The following is a 20331-nucleotide window of genomic DNA, read 5'->3' as shown; positions in this document are numbered from 1 at the left end:
TTTCCATCATTTTACGCCTAGGGACATATATGGATTCTTATGAGGTTCCAGAGTGGGTCACCCTTTTCGGGGTGGGTGTTCTGCTTTATTGGCAGGTCCAATCGGGGCATATCAGGGAAAGATCTTAGTCTTTATCTCCGTTTTTACCACTGTCAGTTATATCGTCTCACACTTCTAGAAACCCTGTAACCCCCCTGTGTTCTATTCTTCATCAGGCTATCCATGTACCCTGTGCCAGATTCCGTTGATGGATTTCCTTCACAAGACTGTACAGAAGTGGCCAAAGGGGGGAGTTTAGTAAGGGAAAGTCTGAATAGAGTTACAGTCAGCGGTATCCCAAGCCTTTATGCTGCCGGAGGTGAAGTGTAAAATGGCGCCATTTTACAGGCATTGAAAGCACCAATACAAAAGATACCCAACAAATATTCGAACAATTGAGACTTGCCTGAAATTACAGGGTAACAGTGACCCCAGTAGTGTCCCCAATAATAATAGTAACTGCCTTAATGTCCCCAGTAGTAGTAGTGACCCCATTAGTGGCCCCAGTAGTAGTAGTGACCCCATTAGTGGTCCCAGTAGTAATAGTGACCCCCATAATGCCCCCAATAATAATAGTCACCCCCATAGTAGCCATAGTAATAATAGTTTACCCCTTAGTGGTTCCAGTAGTAATAGGGTTCACCACACTTTCCCCAGTAGTACTACGGACCCCTATAATGGCCCCAGTATAATAGTGACCCATAGTGGCCCCAGTAGTGATAATGTGCCCCATAGTGACTCCAATAGTAATAGCGCCCCCATACTAGCCCCAGTAGTAATGGTGTCCCTTGACCTCTGGATTAGCGGCAGCCCGACAGGAGACTCACATACTCAGTGCATCTCCATTAATGACCTCTGACCTTTCCCCCGAAGTCTGTGCTGTGTACAGGCATTCCTGCACACCGACACTGGGTAAGATTTAAGGAGTCACAGACTCAGTAGCATTGGCTGCCGATGGATCAGAGCCATGGTCTGAGTTAGTGAAATGCCTGTTGGGTGCTACCTGGCCAGTTCCCAGCTGGCAGTTGTTTTTTTGTTGGCCATTGATATGACTGGTAAAAATTAATCACTATCTGGGTGGCAACCTGGCAGCCCACTGAGGTCCAGCAAACTGCTGTCAGAGGTGACAATCTCAGATCTCCTCATGGTAGAGGCACCCCCGGTTACACTAGCCAAGATGAGTTCTAACTAGACATGAGCGAACGTACTCGTTTAGGGCGATTTCGCACTCGAGCACCGCTTTTTTCGAGTAACTGACTACTCGGGCGAAAAGATTCGGGGGGCACCGGGGGTAATCAGGGGGTTGCAGTAAGGAGGGGGGGGGGGGAGAGAGAGCTTCCCCACTGTTCCCCACTGCTACCCCCCGCTCCACCACGCTGCCCCCGCCCCACAGCGCCCCCCGAATCTTTTTGCCCGAGTAGTCAGTTACTCAAAAAAAGCGGTGCTCGAGTGCGAAATCGCCCTAAACGAGTACGTTCGCTCATCTCTAGTTCTAACCAGTCACATGCCTAGGACAATGAAGCTTCCTATTAAATAACAGCAAGTAGAGATCCTGAAAACCATAAGGAACGGCTGCAAGAAAATATATTGGAAAATTGCAAAAATTTTCATTATGTAACGAATAACCTTCATTTGCGTACAGCAGAGTATCCCTTTAAATTGAAGCATTTCTTAAGTACTGTAGCGTACACACTTGGTAAATCAATTACAAGACATCGCTGCCTGAAGTCAAGGCTTCACGCACAGAACTCTTTTCTTTGGCTCCGAAGCCTTTGATGTAAGGGCTGTTATAGGTATTTTATGGGTGCCGAAATGAAATTTTTTAGAAATTTCATAAACAAAGTTCTTTCATTTAGGAGATTGCCAGTTTTAATGTTATTCCACTCTCAGGAAATCAAGTTTCTTACAAATAAACAAGCGGTTCTTCAGGGATCGGGGAACAAAATTATTAATTAAAGATTATTTGCAGCAACAGCGATCGGCTTTTATTTATTTCTGCCGCTTTATTTATCTTACGTAATTGAGAGTTTGCCTCGGTTATTTGCCGCTGATAGGAATGTTGACTGTTATTTTGCTTTTAATGCCTTCTCCATTGTTCCTTCGTCTGAGAACATTAAACTTCATTGAATGATTGTTTCAGAATTCCAAAGGAAACCCGGGCCTGTTATTCGCTCCAGCCTCCTATCAAAACGTTCCTTCCAAGGTCCTACCAATGGCTCTTCTGAAAAAGCCTCCCCAAGAGTCGGAAGCCGATCTTGAGAAAAAGACTCTACTGGCGGCTTTAAAAACCTACATGGCACAAAAGGCGGGATCTCAGAATCCCGATAACCTGAATCTGAACGGGAAGGCGACATTTTCTTCGTTATATTCCAGTAAATACCGCGCTCCACAATTCGGTCAGCTTGACGGAGGGCTTCCTAAAGATGATGAAGAGGATAGTTATCAGATCAAATCTTTTCTTCTGAGACCAAGAGCTCGAGTCTTGTCAAGGCCAAATCTTGGAGCGCTGATTTATAAATCCACTTCTCGCCAGCAAGACCCAAAGGACCCGCTGAGTACTGTGGACGGTAATACATGTTTATATTCAGGCATTTGGTTAACTTGTAGTACACTGGGCAACTTTTAATAGGAAAGAAACTTTGTTCTTTACATCTATTGGATTTCCTGTTATTGGTATTTTGGGGGAAAAAATCCTTAATGAGTTATTGGTAACTGACTCTGTTTATGTGGGTATTGATACAGATGTAGCGAGCACCACATTGACACTCGTCACAATATGACCATTTATGGTGTTCAGGTATATATTGGTTTGTCTGTTTGTTTCTCTTCAGGTTTAATTTTAGATAATAGAACCGAGGTCGGATTAACCGTCCATACTGAATGGCCACTTTATTAGAATCCCCTGACCTTTCATGATTGGAGATCCCCTGTATGGACGTTATCCCCATGACCCTGGAATGCAGCATAAAATCAAGTGACAAGTTTCCCGTGGATCAGTTTCAGTGTGAATCCACATTAGATGGGAAAATCCAGCGATCTGAGCGATTCCAACGAGGTCTGGTCATCGGTGCTAGACTAGCTGGGAGCCGGGATTTCACTGCCAATTCTGTGTTTTTTTTGTGTGATTGTGTGGAGGGAATACCAAAAATGGTGTGATTGAGAAAAAATACCCAGCGATAAGGGATCCTGGGGATGTGAACAACATGTTGGTGATAGGAGTCAGAGGAGGATGTCAAGAATCATTCTGATGAACAGATGCTATACAGTCTAGCAAACTGTAGCTGAAAAACTACTGCCGGTTCTCTCACTAATGTGTCTGAATGTACAACTTGTCTTTCCTTAGTAAGTGGAGGTATGGGCTATGACAGCAAACTAGTTCCAGCGCCATTGTGTATAAGAGAAACAGAAACATGAGACTCCGGTGAGCAAAAGAGCACAAAACTTGTATCACTGAGCAGCGGAAAAATATCTCCTGGTCAGATGAATCCAGATTTCTGTTGCACCGTGCTGATGGGAGATCAGAATTTGACACAAGCAGCATGAATCGATGAACCCTTCCTGTCAGCTGATCAGAGCATGTCAGCACCTCCATATAGTTTGCAGTAACTGCAATTAGCTTCTGTCAGGACTTGCAGTCTGGGAAACTGGAGGTCCCTGCAAATACCCGCAACCCCTGTCCCTACCTACTTGCCCCCCTGGGCTAGGCCCCAGGGCGACAACTGGGCGATGGTCCACACACTCACTAGGGAAGGGGAACTCCGGGACTAACAAACAGACAGGCACTGGTACAAACAATAGCAAGGAGAGTCAGACTATCCGGGTCGGCAACGAGAGGGTACGCGGCACAAGAGGGTCAGGCAAAAGGCAACGTCAGGTCCAAAAACAGGGAGTCAAAAGTCAGGAGTCTCAACAAGAAGTACGCTGGTGTAGCAGGAAGACCAAACTAACACTGGCACTGGAATGCAGACACCAGCAGGTTTAAATGCTGTCAGAGCTCCTGCCCCAGCAGCTGATTGGGGCTGGGAGCCTGACAGCAGCTGAGTGCACCCAGAAGCACCAGGGAACCCACCCCCAGCCCTGCAGGAGGCAGAGAAGAAAACACATGCGGGGCACCCATGGTACCGAAGACACGACACGGGGCAACACCCACCGCGTCCCTAGCAACCCGGCGACGAGGAGGAGGCTGGCGGCCAGGGGAGGTGATGAAGACCGGGGCTCCCTTGCGCCGCACGGCAGCAGCCTGTGTGACAGGACCGGCGGTGAGGGCACGAGGGACCCATGAGCCGCCGGTCCTGATAGCTTCCGGTCCACAGGGGCAAGGGAGATTCAAAGCGCTACTACATGGTGGTCTCTAATAAAGTGGACATATCTATCTATCTATTATCTGTCTATCTACCTATCTCATATATATCTACCTATCTATCTCATATCTATCCATCTATCTAATATCTATCTCATATCTATCTATCTCATATCTATCTATCTATCTATCTATCTAATATCTATCTATCTATCTATCTATCTATCTATCTATCTATCTATCTATCTATCTCATATCTATCTATCTATCTATCTATCTATCTCATATCTATCTATCTATCTCATATCTATCTATCTAATATCTATCTATCTCATATCTATCTATCTCATATCTATCTATCTAATATATATCCATCTATCTCATATCTATCTATCTATCTCATATCTATCTATCTATCTATCTATCTATCTATCTATCTATCTATCTATCTATCTATCTATCTATCTCATATCTATCTAATATCTATCTATCTCATACCTATCTATCTCATATCTATCTATCTATCTATCTATCTATCTATCTATCTATCTATCTATCTATCTATCTATCTATCTATCTATCTATCTCTCTCTCTCATATCTATCTATCTATGTATCTATCTATGTATCTCTCATATCTATCTATCTATCTATCTATCTATCTATCTATCTATCTATCTATCTATCTATCTATCTATCTATCTATCTATCTATCGTAACTCACTTTTTTTCTACCCTGATCTGTTATTCACTCATATTTTATGACTAGCCATTTTGATTGAAGTTGTTAGCGTCTTCCATCTTCAGATATCTAAAGAAAATAAGCCTCATGCAGTGTAAAGTAATTTTATATTATTCTGAAATGATCGGTCCAAAGACCTAGAAAACGGGCATTTTGATGACAAATGTTGGTGCAGTAATCTCCTGTATCTGACAGTAACACTGATGTATTCCCCGTCTTTCATTCAGAAACATTTATAAAGAACGTCGTGAAGGAACTTGGCAAACATAAATTTAACTTTGATAACCTCAGCCCTAAAGAGCTGGATGAACTGGCAGATGTTATAGCCGATACTCTTCAGATTGTTGATGGAGAGCAGGCTGAGGCTCGTAAAATTGTAAAGCAAAGAGGAGGAGAAGAAGAAGTTAAAAGAGTGGAACTCTACGAATCCGAGGAACATGATGAGGATAGAGAGATCAATAAAACTTCTCAAGGTATGAAAAATGTAAATAATACTGACAAAATGAGGAATGTTTGAGGACCAACTTCACTGAGAGCTAAAAATTCAGGCTGTTTCAGGGGTATTCCAGATATTAAAGGGGTATTCCAGGACTTTAAAGGGGTTTTCCCAGTTATAAACTATTATTGGCCTATCCTCAGGATAGGTCATCAATAGTAGGTTGGTGGGGGTCCATCACCCAGGACCTCAGCCGATCAACTGTTTGCTCTCATGTACTGAACTGATTTATACAAGAAGCAGACAGCTCTGTTCCCACTGCAGTGTCCAGATTTGGTATTACAGGCATTGACATGAATAGGAACTTTGCCTGCATACCAAGCTTAGCCCATGGAGTGGGAGTCGACCTGTTTGTTTGCTGCAGTAATCAGCTCAATGCGCAAGCACACTGGCCTGGGAAACACCTGATCTGTGGAGTTCCCGGGCAGCGAACCACTGCCATTCTACTATTGATGACTTATCCTGATGATAGTTAATAGTTTACAACCGGAAAACCAATTCAACTATTAATGATGGGATCCTTGAAAATCAGCTTATCTGGGCTGACAGGCAGGTCAGACGCCATCATAGGTAGTCAGCACCAGAAGCGTAATAGCCGGCTTCACTCCCATTGAAATCGATGGGAGCAATACCTCCTATTCAACTTGCATCTCTTCATTATGGTCAAGACCTATATCATGCCGTTGTATGACACGTGTGTGCTTGGCCATTGTTCCATGCAGCGCTGCCCCACAGAGGTGCTGGTAAGGAGGGACTTAGGATTGGGGTTCCCCATTTTAGGGATTAGTGGCAGTACCAGTGATTGGACCCCAATCTATTAGTGGTTTCCTCAGTCTAGAGTTCTTATTGAAGTGAATGGGATCCTGACCTCTAATACCAAGCCCAGTCACTGCAGAGAGAATCGAGTTGTGAGTTTTAGGCACACATCAGCCCCGCGGACGAGTGCATCAGCCCGGTGATCAGCTGATCGGTGTGGTTCCCAGGTGGAGGATAAGAAACATCATGTCCTATATATGTATAAGGGCATTAAAACAAGTCTGTTGTATGAGCACTCTCAAAAAACAACACCATATTGCTTTGTTTTCTTGACCCCTCTGAATAAGACATAGTGGTTGGACATAAGATATTAAGGTCAAGAGCAGTCAAACCTTGATTTTCAGGCTTCTTAATTAAGAATTGAGGCACTCAACAAGCTTGTGAAACATTTTTTAACTGATTTGTCATGGCCTCTTATTGGGGTATCTTGCAATTCTTGTACAGTTCTAACACTTTAAAAATTGTGTGGTAGGTAAAGATAAAGTGCCCTGGTGCAAGCTGGGTAATCATTTTACCGTCCTCGGAAGGAGGGAAGACTTAGTCAACCTTGAGCCGGCTAACTGAACCATGCGGGGATTGACCCCGCAACCTTCAGGTCACGAGTGAGAGCTTAGGACTGCATTTCTGCTGCCTTAACACTCTGCGCCACACAAGGCAATTCTTGTACAGCTCTAACAACTCTAACACTTCAAAAATTTTGTTGACATAGAGCCAAAGACGCAAAAAAATATTCAAAGAGCCAAAAACATGAAAAATATAACTTTGCTATTCACTTGTAGGCAAGTGAATAGCAAAGTTAGAGCAATTAAACCTACACATAGTAGAGCAGATTTACTATTGAAAATGCACCAGTTTTCTGGCACAAGAAAACTGTTTTACATGTCCTGTACCACATTTATGATGTGTTTTAGACACTTTTAGGCACTTTTTCGCCACATCTGATAGGTAAGTGCAGTTTTTTTGGAAGGGGTCTGGCTTTTTATGAAAAGGGCATGGCCCAAATGTAACCTCATGTTATGTCACCTATTAGTTGGCTTAAACTAAGCCAACTAATAGGTGACGTAAAGTTAGAAAGATATGTCTAAAGATGGGCCAGGTTTATTATTCACCACGAACAATTGTGATAAATCCGGCACATTTTGAGACTGTCTAGTCTCAAGACTACTTTACATGACCCGATTATTGGGCACGATTACTCCCCTTTATCAGGCCGTGTCAAAGGGACAACCATCAGGCTTCATCGATCGATCAGTACTTTTGACCAAGCATGAAAATGCTCGCTTGTTGGTTATACATCTCACAATGTAAATGGGAAGATGTACGTATTGCCGACTACATAGTTTCTTGGGGATTAAGGATCAACTATCTTTTGACCTGATATTAGCGATTCTTGCCCCATGTAAAGAAATCTAAATAAGCACCATTCAAGATTCTTTGTCAATCTGCACTAATTACTTCGGATAATGGGCGTACATTTAGGGGTTGCAGGGAGTTTGGTCACACCTGGGCCCGGAAGCCCTATGGGGCCCATAAAGTCTCTCTTCCCCATATTAGAACAATTATCCGTGCCACCATATATTAAAAGATGAATTCAACTCACCTGGTGCACAACGGGGTTCCCGTAAGAGGACTTAGGGGCGCCCCGCCTGCACCTGTGGTCCAAGTGTGCCTGTAGTATATATGTAGAATCTCCAGAAATCCTTCAATGGAGAAGGAGAGCCGCCGGAATGAAAAAATCCCAGAGAAGATTTTTCTTCAATGGGTTAAATAAACAAAGTTCCAAAGAAAAAGGTTTCTTTCCGCGCTCCTGCTGTAGATCTTCTCTTCTACTTCGGCGTTGAAAAAGGCATCTAAGAACACCCAAACGCGTTGTATGATTACTGCTGCAAGAATCTTTCATGTATGCAACTTTGTTGTACCTTTTGTTTTGGAATAAATGTGTTATACAGAAAAGACTGTCTGTCATGACAATTGATTTGCTTTGAATGAGAAGATCTACAGCAGGAGCGCGGAAAGAAAGCTTTTTCTTTGGAACTTTGTCTCTTCCCCATATTGCAATCCAATACTATCAATAAAGTTTTATAGCTGGGGGCCCAGTTCCAAATTTTGCACTGGAGCCCAGCAGCTTTAAGCTACACCTCTGCTTTGGATCCATAATTGGTCTTGAAAAAGAACCCTTAGTTTACACCGTCTGACCATTGGACAGGTAAATCTGCCACACTGTACTTGGCCAAAAAGACTCCAAAAGGTGTATTTGCTTAGACTGGTGGTTCATATAGTAGTCTAAGTAAATTAAGCTCTGGGGTTCCTGATGCACATATATTAGGAAGCTTGCGCCTCTTAATACATGAGTTACAGCAGGTGGCACTTTACAGCTTGTATTTTGCAGCACACTACCTTGCTTAGCGTGCCTATGCTATTTGTGTGGCCCGACAGTCATTAACTGTTAATGGCTACGCAAATAGGGTAAATAAGCAATTGTGATTGTTCCCAGCAAGAGAAACCAAGTAATCTTGTAGATATGATACCTTTTAATGGCTAACAAACATACATGATGTTAATGCCAGCTTTCGAACCTTCGGGGTTCTGTTCAGGCTTCAGACATTAATTTGGCGCTTGCTAGATCTTTGTATGCCATCTCCAAGTTAACGTAGGTTTCTGCTATAATGTGCACCAGTTTCTGGCGTTCATTATGGTAAATGTAATGGGGGGGCATGGTCAGGGGCCCCTTACGCTAGGCCCCACATTAGTTTTTTTCTAAAGTAGTGAAGGTGTCCTGTGTAAATGGCCCAAAAGTTTAAATTTTTCACATGTGCCAAAATTGCCACTTTTGTATGCCAGAAAACTGGTATTAAAAAGTGCGTACGTGTATATCTCAATATGTCTCTGGTCATAAATGGGTTAAAAGAATACATGAGTTCATATATCAGTTTATTGTATACTCGTACATGTATGTCGGTGTATCCACCTCCAAGTAAAAGTCATTAAAATGAAAAACTATGAAAACATTCATCTTAGAAATGCGCCAGTTTATCCATTACTCGCTGCAGAGAACGCACAACGTAAACAGCGCACTCTGTAGCCGTACACTTGACACCTGTGACCTGCAATCCATAATCTCCTGCTGTAAAGTGCAGGAAACTAACCTTGAAAACTTGTTAAGCACCAGACTTGCACAAACGGTGCCTTGTGTCTCACATGAAGCAGAAAGGATATTTACATAATCTCTTTCTACAAAATGAATGCATCGATTTCCTGATATGGAGTTCAGTAACTGGTGTAATAAGTCTTTGTTTGGGTGTCAATGAGCTCATGCTAAAGGTTGTATCATTTATGTGTGACATGTTTTAATAGATTGATGTTTTAGAGTAAGAACTATGTAGATTTAAAGTGTACCTGAACTTTCAGATGAATTTTCTGAATAAGTTGTAATGTGTGTAGATACGGAATAACACTATATCTGGCCATTATATGTGTTACGTCCAGTTCACGCAAGAACTCAGACGGAACACGAAATCTGCGAACTGGACACATGAACAGACATACCACACACACAGATGAGGGGCCCAAACAACACACAAACCTCCCACCTGAAACGTGTGCATTCACGAACTGGCGAAACTATGACGGAACTTGGAAACAGCGGACATAACTAAGAAACAAACAGAAATCATGACTGACAAGTGCTCAAAACACTCACCTGGATACATACACACATAGCCAGATGGAATAATTATAGGATGTACAAGGTTAGTTTGTATTTTGGCTAAGATACTTAAGCCCGCGAGCCCACTTCAAGGGTCCTCATTGTTTTGTGAGTCCCTACTCTAACAAGACAACTAACCGTAAGAAGCCTGGCTGCATGTGGGGCAATCATGCTGACAGGGATGACCCCGTGCTGGAAACTAGGGACCTACCTAATCCTATATGATAGAGAATCCAAAGTAAGACACAGTTCACACCGCAGAAAAGGAAACCTGCACAGACATGCAGGAACATGTTCACACTGAACATACTGAACACACAGGGAAAAGACGAGCAGCCTCTAGTAGAGGAGCTGGTATATATGAGCAGCAGACCTGGGGGATTGGCTGGCTGTAGCAATCCACACCCAGCCAGCTCAACCAATCCCCACCTGTAGAGTTATGCTGCTGGAAACCCATGCAGTACAACAGATCCCAGCAGCATAGGTCGTCCCAGTACAAATATATGTACTATTGATGTACATGATGGCTCTTCATGAAGTTACTACTGCATCTTTTTCATCTGTACATCTCAATTTCTCATCCGACAGCCAAGCATGCAAAGTGTGTCCTGATTTGGCTCCACTTGTCCTAGGCATGCCTAGTGCTGACTCTGTATCCCACTATCTCAGCCGGCTGTCACCTCATTGAAATCCGAGCATGCATAGGGAGCATCTAAGTATGCAGTATTCAGATGATCCGTGCTCAAAAATGATCTGAAGCCACCACACCCAGATGTTCCTTGCACATGCCGGGCCTTCAATGAAGTTACTGGATGGAAAGATATAGGGCAACATTTCAGAGGGCTTCAACATCGGTTTTCAGCATAGAAAAGTTGCAAAATTTGGCACAAGAGCCACTTGCCGAAAAGTTTTGAAACTTTTTAGCTTTCTGCTCCGACCCTGACACTTTTTGGAAAATGGGAGGGGCTTGTTGGGAGGGGCCGTGACTGCCTGGATTGACAGGTTTATGTATAATTTATGCCAGAAACTGGTGTAAATTATACCAGAATGGTTCGTCGGATCGGAACCAGGCTTACATTTCTGTCAAGGCACATGGAGCCGGTGATATGCCGAATACATGAAGAGATGGAAATTATACTAAGGCTGGCGCAGGAAATGCCAGGCTTAGTACATATACCCCCATGGGATTTATACTGGGTTGAGCGGAGCCAAAGTTAGGATACACCGTGCATGCTCAGTCACCGAACAGGATATTAAGATAGATAGAGGAAGCAGCAGAAGTAATGCCATCATGTGCATCAAAGGTGCATTTCTTTGTACTGGGAATCATTTTTCATAGGGACTAATACAAAAATAATTAATTTTATACCTTTTGCTAGAATAAATATGAACTATGTAGTGCCACAGACTCTTTAAAGGATTATAAAAACATGACTGTCTTCCAGAAACAGTGCAACACCGGAGCTTGTATCTAGTATTGCATCTCTGCACCATTTAGGTGAAATGTCCAAGCTGCAATACCACTTACAAACTGTGGACATGTGTGGTGCTGTTTGTGGAAGAAAAAACGTGTTTTTCTTACTTTCGATTTTTTCTATTGATGACCTGTCCTCATGACTGGTGGGCATCCACATATTGGGATCCCTACCGATCATCTGATTCCCAGTGCCGCTGTCATTACAGAAAGCGCAGGAAGCAGTCATGCTAACCATAGCACAGTGGCCCAAGTTGATATTGCTATGTTTATGGTCAATGTGATCTGCTTTCCGTAGAAACAGCGGCACCAGCAATCAGTTAATTGGTGGGGATCTCGAGCGTTGGAAACCCGATGATTATCTATTGATGTCTTGCGTGTCCCTACTCTAACGAGACAACTAACCCTAAGAAGCCTGGCTGCATGTGGGGCAATCATGCTGACTGGGATGACCTCGTGCCGGAACCTAGGGACCTACCTTATTCTATATGATAGAGAATCCAAAGTAAGACACATGTTCACATTGAACATACTGAACAAACAGGGAAAAGACGAGCAGCCTCTAGTAGATGAGCTGGTATATATGAGCTACAGACCTGGGGGATTGGCTGGCTGTAGCAATCCACAGCCAGCCAGCTCAACCAATCCCCACCTGTAGAGCTATGCTGCTGGAAACCCCTGTCCTCATAAGTTCTCCTTGCACGGGAACCAAGCCTTACTTAAATGAGTCTATGTTGCGCTTCCCTGTATAGCGCATGAATGAGAGCACCAATGTGCAGGAAAAAAGTTGAGTTGACCTTCTTGTTGTATAGATCCTATGTAGAAATCATAATGTAATGCATATCCTCATAATATGCCCTACATATGACTTCTAAGATGGAAATACCCAGTGCTGTTAATACCTTGTGTGAATTAAAGCGCTGCCTAATGTATATTTGAAAATAATCCATGGTGAATTTATTGTGATCATGTTTGGTAATTTGGTCTTCATACTTTCTTGAAGGTCAGGAAGCAAGCCAAAAACAGACACAGCTCGAAACACAGGTATTATCTGTTTGTATTTTTCTTTTTACCTGTGTTGTTTTCAGTCCTGATAAGCCAAAACATCTATCCGTGTATCCTCAAGGAAAAGTAAGTGAACCTTGTGCATCTGTATATATAACCTGGTAAGAAAATGTGCATCAGCTAAATTGATTAAAAAATGGTTGAATAAGAAGATTTGTGTGCTTGCAATGGCTAACCCCGAGTCCTGAGCTTAACCCTGTGAAGATGCCATGCCTTGACTTGACAAGGGCTGTACATGCAAGGCATCCCAGAAATATTGATGAACTGAAACCTATTTGTAAGAAGGAATGGTCCAAAATTACTCTTCAACGTTGTGTGAATCCTATGTGCAGCTACAGGAAATTGTGGTTGCTGCTAAAAGGGAGCGTACATATTATTAAATTCAAGGGCTCACTTACCTTTGCTTTGTGGATGTTACTCAGCATGCTTAATAAAAGACATGAACAGTACAACTGTTTGTGTAATATCAGTTACAGGGGGTGGATAGAAATATGGAAACACCATACAAAATGCATGGGATTTTAAGCATTAGCACTGAGCTGCTCTTTTGACCCCTGCTTGGCTGACAGCTTTTCCACCAAATGTGTGTTCACTTCACCTCTTGCCCTGCTCTGGGTGGTTTGGGGAGCCAGCTGGTAACAGCAGCTGAGTGGCTCAAACCCCCGAACAATGGAACCTTGTTGCTCGGGCAGATGTTCACTTCTGCCCGGCAGCATCTGTGTTATATTACCTGCACTTAAAATCGGTCTCTACATGACTTATTGAAATATGATTTATAATCCCATGAAACTTAACGCATGCCTTTGTACGTTGTTTCCATATTTTTGTTCACCCCTTCATATTGTGTTTGTCTATAACTGGGACATAGATCACAATCAAACCACACTATATTAGTAGTAAGTGCAAAAATCTAGGGGATTCCAAGTGGTGAGGGTTGCACTTACTTTTTCTTGCATAGATAGATAGATGGTTAGATATCAAAGGATGCTCTCCTGTCTATTGTGTCTCCCATGTGGCTGCTGTAAGCCATAACTTTAAGTGCATGCTCCGTCTGTGACGTCATCGGCCAACCGCAATGTCATCACAGAAGGCCGGTGAAGTGCCATGGCAGCTGGCTGCCATTGCCTGGTGTCCAGGTCAGCCATGAAATATGATTGCTAGAAATAGCGATAATGCAATGCAATACTGACATACTTCAATGTATTATCATAGCGATTTTATGATCGCAGGATCAAATTCCCTGCATGAAGATTAAAAATGTGTAAAAAAAAAAGTAACAAAAAGGTGTAAAACTTTTTTGCCCACTTTCCCTTTAAAAAAATCGCTAATTTCGTAACAACATATACAATAAATTTAACACACTATTTATCCTGGAGAGTAAGAAACATTTAAAAAAGCTAGAAAACTGAGCAAAAATGCTTATTTTGTTCATTTTGCCTCCCAAAAAATGCAATAAAAGTGATCAAAAATGCCATATGTACCCCAAGATAATACCAAAAAAACTACAGCTCATCGCGCAAAAAGCAAGCCCTATTGAGCTCCGTAAATGGAAAAATAAATATGTTGTGGGACTTTGAATGCAGTGATGCTAAACAAAATTACTTCTAAAAACAAAGTGATTTTGTACAAAAGTGGAAAAACCTATAAAAAAAATTATTCTGGTATTGCTGTACCAACACACGAAAAATAATGATCATGCTGCATGATTAACTCTGTTAAAAAAAACACAAAAATCATGGTGGAATCGAATTGATTTTTTCTACCTCCCCTCCAAAAATGTAATGAAAGTTATACAATGCATTATATGTACCCGAAAAAGTGGTACCAGTAAAAACTACAGCTTGTGACGCAAGAAACAAGCCCTCATACGTCCATATCAACGGAAAAGTAAAAAAGTTATGCCTTTTGAAAATTGGAGAAAGTCCCCAAAAAATCACTGCGACCCTAAACCCTAAATAGGCCGTGTCCTTAAAGTGTAAAAAAGAGCTCTCCAAAATAGTAACTCTTTTGTAGACGTTTAAAGGGGATCTTTATATTTAGTTCGGAAGTAATTTTTATAGAACAGAAGATGACATTAGTCTTGTGATATAATCTGCGTAGAAGTACAGCTGGCCAGTGCAGACACTGGGAGCCATGGTTTCAGGGACCATAGGGTGTGCTTCCATACATCTGTACAGCAGCCTATGGTACATGACTCTTTTCTCTCTATATGTATTGTGTCCATATTTGCTGCTGTAAGGAGAATGATTTTGGGCAACAGTTTACAGCATTCTACAGTTAACCAAAAGTTGAGTAACTTTGCACATACACTTTGTTAAAAAAAAAAATCGCGCCCCTAGAAAGAGTTGTCGTTTTGCTGCAAAACTCAGCATGCAGTTCCATCTCAGGCAAATATGTAAATGATGAGAGTTGTGGTAATTAGATGAACAGTCTTGCCATCTGAGGCCCTAAAAGTGGTTCCACCTTTGACACATAAAAAGGCTTTTGCAGTCTACTAGTGTGTAGTGACCTCTTCTTCCGCTCGTGTGGAGCTTGTTGACCACTAGACGCCTCTACGATGCAATCCAAGAGATCTGTCCCAGTTAACAGAGTTTGAGAGGGGCACATTATTGGGAGACAAGAAGCTGGTGATCGTATTGACTATTTGCCGCTACCTGTGCCCTTCTGACCAGACTGTTAGGAGATGTTGGAACCAGTGGATGCATGAGGGCACACAAGTGAATCAGACTCAAGATGGCCCGACAGACCGCCAGTAGAGACGATCATCTGATCGTCCGACAAGCATGAGCAGCTCCAACTGTTTCTTTGTCCGCCATCCAGAGACAGGTGACACCATCGTCAGAGGCCCCATGTCTGTTGGAAGCATTTCCAGGCGCTTAGCTAAAGGTCATTTGGCCTCCCTTTTCCGCAATAAATCCTCCTTTTGCTCTGATATTGTAATTATTCACTCAAATCAACGTTACAATCACAAAGTTTCATTCCATTCTGAAAACTCCTTCTAGGCACTTGAATTTTTTTTGACAATGAGTGTACTTTGTTTTACCTACTTTGACCTTAATCAGCTTCATTTTGCACATTGTAATTAATGACAGTGTGTTTTTTTAGGACCAAGAAATAAGTTTAAAGAAAGAGAATCTTCCAGAATTTACTGCTGACTCCACATCACACGAGTTCATGTCCGAGCCTTTTGAAAAAGGTTTTAAAAGATTTGGCGATTTCCACTACACCGACGATGATGATGACGATGATGATGAAAAGAAAGTTGGGTTTGAGAATGTGAAAAGTGAGACGTACGCTAGAGAGCTGACAGCTCAGAAGAAATCAGCTGAAGATGACACGGAATCCAAGGAAGAGATTGAACTTCAACACTGGGAACAAGAAAGCTACGCCCAGGATGACAGAACCTTCAAACAGGAACCAAAGAAATTCGAGCAGGAGATGGATTTCCAAGTGAAGTCTTTCAGCAGTGACAAGTACGGCTACATTGTAACACAGAAGAGGTAAGTCTATTACATTGAGTAATCCAAAGCTCTTATTGGCTTGGGTCCTCTTTAAAGGAGTTTTCCGGAACTAGAAAAAAGGTAAAATAGAAGAAGTATGGCATACTCACCTTCTTAAACGAGGTTGTCCGGGTTCAATCCCTTCACTCCCCAGGACCGATATTCATGTCATGAGATTGCGGGGTCTGTATAGAGCGAGATTAGGGGCCAATCCGGCTCTATACACAGCGGGTGGTGGCTGTCTTTAACATAGATTGGGCTCTGTGAGGGCTCTTTTTTATGGAGTGAGCTGTAGTTTTTATGATTACACCTTTTTGATTACTTTTCATTATATTTTTGGGACCCGGAATCCAAAAAAGAAAGCATTTCTAGTATTCTGCCCTTTTTTTCCTTATTTTTTTTACAGCCCTCATCTTGCAGGATAAATATTGTGATGTTTTAATAGATCAGACTTTTACGTACCTGGCAATACCAAATATGTGGTTTTTTAAATTGATTAGGTTTTATCATAAGAAAATGGGTTTTTATTTGAACTGTTAATTTAGTAAAGTGTTAGTAAAAATGTATCTAATCTTTTTTTTACGCTTTTATTTAAACCCCCCTGGAAATTTGAACTCGCGATCATTTGATCACTTGATCACTCATACTATACACTGTAAGGGCGGACACCCACTGGCCATATTTTCTATCTTGGTCTGCGAGAGCAAGTGAAAACACTCGCCTCACAGCACAAGAAAGACGCCAGGATGAGACCAGGATATCGCCAGTCTTCTCAATGGGGCCAGCGGCAGCAGCACTAGCCCGATTCAAAAGATATGGAGAATCCGCGGGGATGAAGGAATCCTCTGCCACAGCTGTCACAGCTGTGGCAGAAGTGCAGCATGGTATCCCATTGCTTTCAATGGAATCGGCGCTGCTGCTGGTCCCATTGAAAGCAGTGGTTTTTGGCAAAACCCTGCAGTATGATTTTCGGGGAAGGGCTTAAAATATAAGCCCTTCCTTGAAAAATCATCATTAAGTGGTTAAAAAAGTAAAAAAAAATTACCTATCTCTCTGCCACTCACATGCGTCCTCCGGCTGGCTCCCCGACACTGCTGTCCAGCACTTTCAGCAGGCGGGGATTTAAAAAGGCAGGGTTTACCACAAACCACTGCTTTCAATGGGATCGGCAGCAGCGCCAATCCCATTGAAAGCAATGGGATAGGGGGGCGTGGCTTAGCCGAACTCTAAGATGGCTGCTTAGTCCGGAGCCCCAGACTCTTCAAAGCGACAAAAAAGCAAATTAAACAGCTTAACATCTACCTCGATACCGGCGCTTCTACTCCAGCTGTGCACCGATGTCCCGCTGCAAGTCATCCAGAGCACATGCAGGACGGCTGGAGGAGTTCTTTACCGCGTGGGGCAGTGGCCCGCGGGACGCAGCAACTGAAGTCCAGTCACCAATGTGCTCACTGCATGAAGAGAAAGAATCTCCAGCCTCCCACTCTCCTTCACCTCGGGACCTATCACCCGATCGAGAGGACGATCCCGTGGTAAGCAAGACACATAAACACCCGGGAAACGAACCCCCTTTGCTACCACAGGCATCAAGGGAGAGATACCCCAACAGACAGGCACATGGAGCTTATAAAATGGCCGGCCCCGCAGAATAAGAGTCCACTCTATGTCTCCCCATCTGCTAGCCCTCTTAAGCAGCGCCCAAAACTAGCAGGAGATCAGGCAGAAAGAACAACTATTCCTCCTATAAATGACTGCATCTCTACAATGCTCACAAAAGAACAGCCAGCAACAGAAGCCTTTATAAAAGAGATGGTAGTTGCCCTAAGAGACTCCTTACAGTCTAATTTTGATCTACTATCCTCTACATTGAAAACAAGCCTATCGGAGGCTGATGAAAGAGTCACCCACACAGAAAACAAAATGGGAGAGCTTACGCACTCACACAACGACCTCATCGACTCCTATTACGCTTTAGCAGAAGAGGTAGAATCGCTCAAAACTAAATTGGCGGATGCGGAGGACAGAAACCGCCGAAATAATATTAAATTTAGAGGAATACCAGAATCTGTATCTCCAGCAGGAATTACCAAATATCTCCAACAACTAATACAAGCTCTATTACCTGAGGCTTCGCCTATGGACTTGACCATCGATAGAGCCCACAGGCTGCCCAAGCCCAAATTTATTCCGGATACAGCACCAAGAGATGTACTGGCACGTATTCATTTTTTCCATATCAAAGAAGCCGTCATGCAAGCGGCTCGAAAACTTAACCAACTACCAGCTCCATACTCTAATATTCATCTATATATGGACTTATCACAAGTTACTCTACAAGCTAGAAAGAAATTCTCAGCTGTAACCAGCACACTTCGACAAGAAAAAATTCCATATAAATGGGGCTTCCCTCCGAAACGGATAATTCAAAGAGAAGGCGTAAATCATACTCTCTTAAAACCAGAAGATGCGGCTCTCTCCTGAAAGCTTGGAACATTCAACTTCTTGAAAATGCAACTCCACTTCCCTCCAGGAGATCCAGAGACGCGGAGAAAAATCGACTTCCATACAACCCGAATCGCTGAAACTACGAAAGAACTTACTAACAACGACAAGAGTCTGGGGAAAGGCTTTGCCTAAGTGAACTTTCCACCCCCACCGATGAACAAGACCAAAATCTGTAAGGACTTGTTTTTCTACTTCTTTCTCGTAATCCATATGTTAATGTTACTGCATAAGTTGATGCATACTACTTTTATCCCCACTGTTCTGAGAAGACACGTATCGTATTCCATGCCATATATTAGCAAATTAATTGTCCCGCACGGCGATTGAGCTTCTCTCCATCAATGCTAATGGTCTGAATTTCCCATTTAAACGTTCATCTTTGTGGAGGGAGGCTTTGTCCAACCATGCGGATATACTTTGTGTCCAAGAGACCCACTTTGCTGCCTCAGCTTCCCCAAAAACTTTGCACAAAAAATACCCTAATATCTTTATGGCCTGTGCACCCACTAAAAAAGCAGGTGTATTAATCGCCTTCAGAGACACTATGTCCCTAGAAGTATCGCATCTAGAACTTGATCCTAAAGGGAGATATATAATACTATCTGGAAAATTAAACTCCACTCCCTTCACAATTTTAAATGTCTATGCACCCAATAATGCACAGATTCGCTTCTTAAAGAAAACCATAAAGAGGCTGAGGAAGCAAGAGGTGGGCAGACTGATTTTATGTGGTGATTTCAATATCATTCCAGATAGACTTATAGACTCATCATCACACCTAGTCAGAAACGCTCCTTCCCTACAGCCCTGGATTCAAAAAGAGGCACTTTATGACACGTTTCACTGTCTGAATGCCTCTGCCAGGGAGTACACGTTCTATTCTCCCCGCCACAAAACCTTGTCGAGAATAGACTTAATTCTCGTGGACAGATGGTCTTTACCCTATGTCATTGAGGCAAAAGTCAACCAAGCAACCTGGTCAAACACGCCTCAATTTCTGCCACATTTCGGTGGAATGGCTGTGGGGAAAGATCAAGATCCTGGAGAAACAATCTCTGTCTGATAAAAGACCCCCAAAACTCCAAAGAATTAGCAAAAGCCTTAGAAGAATTCTTCCAATCTAACGCAACCCCAGATATATCACCGCTATCTGTCTGGAATGCTCACAAGGCCTTCATTAGAGGACTACTTATCAAAATGAGTGCTAAACAAAAAAGGGAAAAAGCAACCCAGATTAACGAAACTCTCTCACAAATCTCACTAGCTGAACAACATATCCGTGACTATCCCACAAATGATGCCCATGGAAAACTTTTTACACTCAGGCAAAAACTGCGTATTCTCATGGAAAACTACGATAAGGCACTAAGAACTTCCCGCATAAATTATTATGCCTCAATTAATAAACCATCAAGAATAATGGCAAACTTAGTTAAAAAGAAATTCCAAAAGGCCAAAATCCCATTTGTGTATAGTCTTGATGACAAAAAAGAGAAAATTTCCCACCCAAAACAGATAGCCAAAATTTTTCGACAATATTATGCAAAGCTATACAACCTCAAAGAAGATATATCTACTCCTCAAGCAACTCCACAAAAAATAGCATCTTTTCTCCGAGACCTCAACCTCCCCTCTCTCTCAAAGGACCAAATAGACCAACTTAACAAACCTATAACAACAACAGAAACA

The 20331-nt window shown here is 42.6% G+C and overlaps 1 protein-coding gene across 1 annotated transcript in view; it reads left to right on the top strand.

Moving 5' to 3' along the window:
- The window catches only part of PTPRN2 (protein tyrosine phosphatase receptor type N2), a 1135353-nt gene that overhangs the window by 349218 nt on the left and 765804 nt on the right, over nucleotides 1-20331 (top strand). The window contains exons 6-9 of the mRNA XM_066584551.1: nucleotides 2180-2606; nucleotides 5308-5553; nucleotides 12576-12616; nucleotides 15743-16137. Of these exons, the coding sequence (XP_066440648.1) occupies nucleotides 2180-2606; nucleotides 5308-5553; nucleotides 12576-12616; nucleotides 15743-16137 (1109 nt within the window). The remainder of the gene's footprint in view (nucleotides 1-2179; nucleotides 2607-5307; nucleotides 5554-12575; nucleotides 12617-15742; nucleotides 16138-20331) is intronic.

The sequence above is a fragment of the Eleutherodactylus coqui genome, chromosome 12 (assembly GCF_035609145.1).
Source record: "Eleutherodactylus coqui strain aEleCoq1 chromosome 12, aEleCoq1.hap1, whole genome shotgun sequence".
Lineage (NCBI taxonomy): Eukaryota > Metazoa > Chordata > Amphibia > Anura > Eleutherodactylidae > Eleutherodactylus > Eleutherodactylus coqui.
This window is presented reverse-complemented; position numbering and strand designations above follow the sequence as displayed.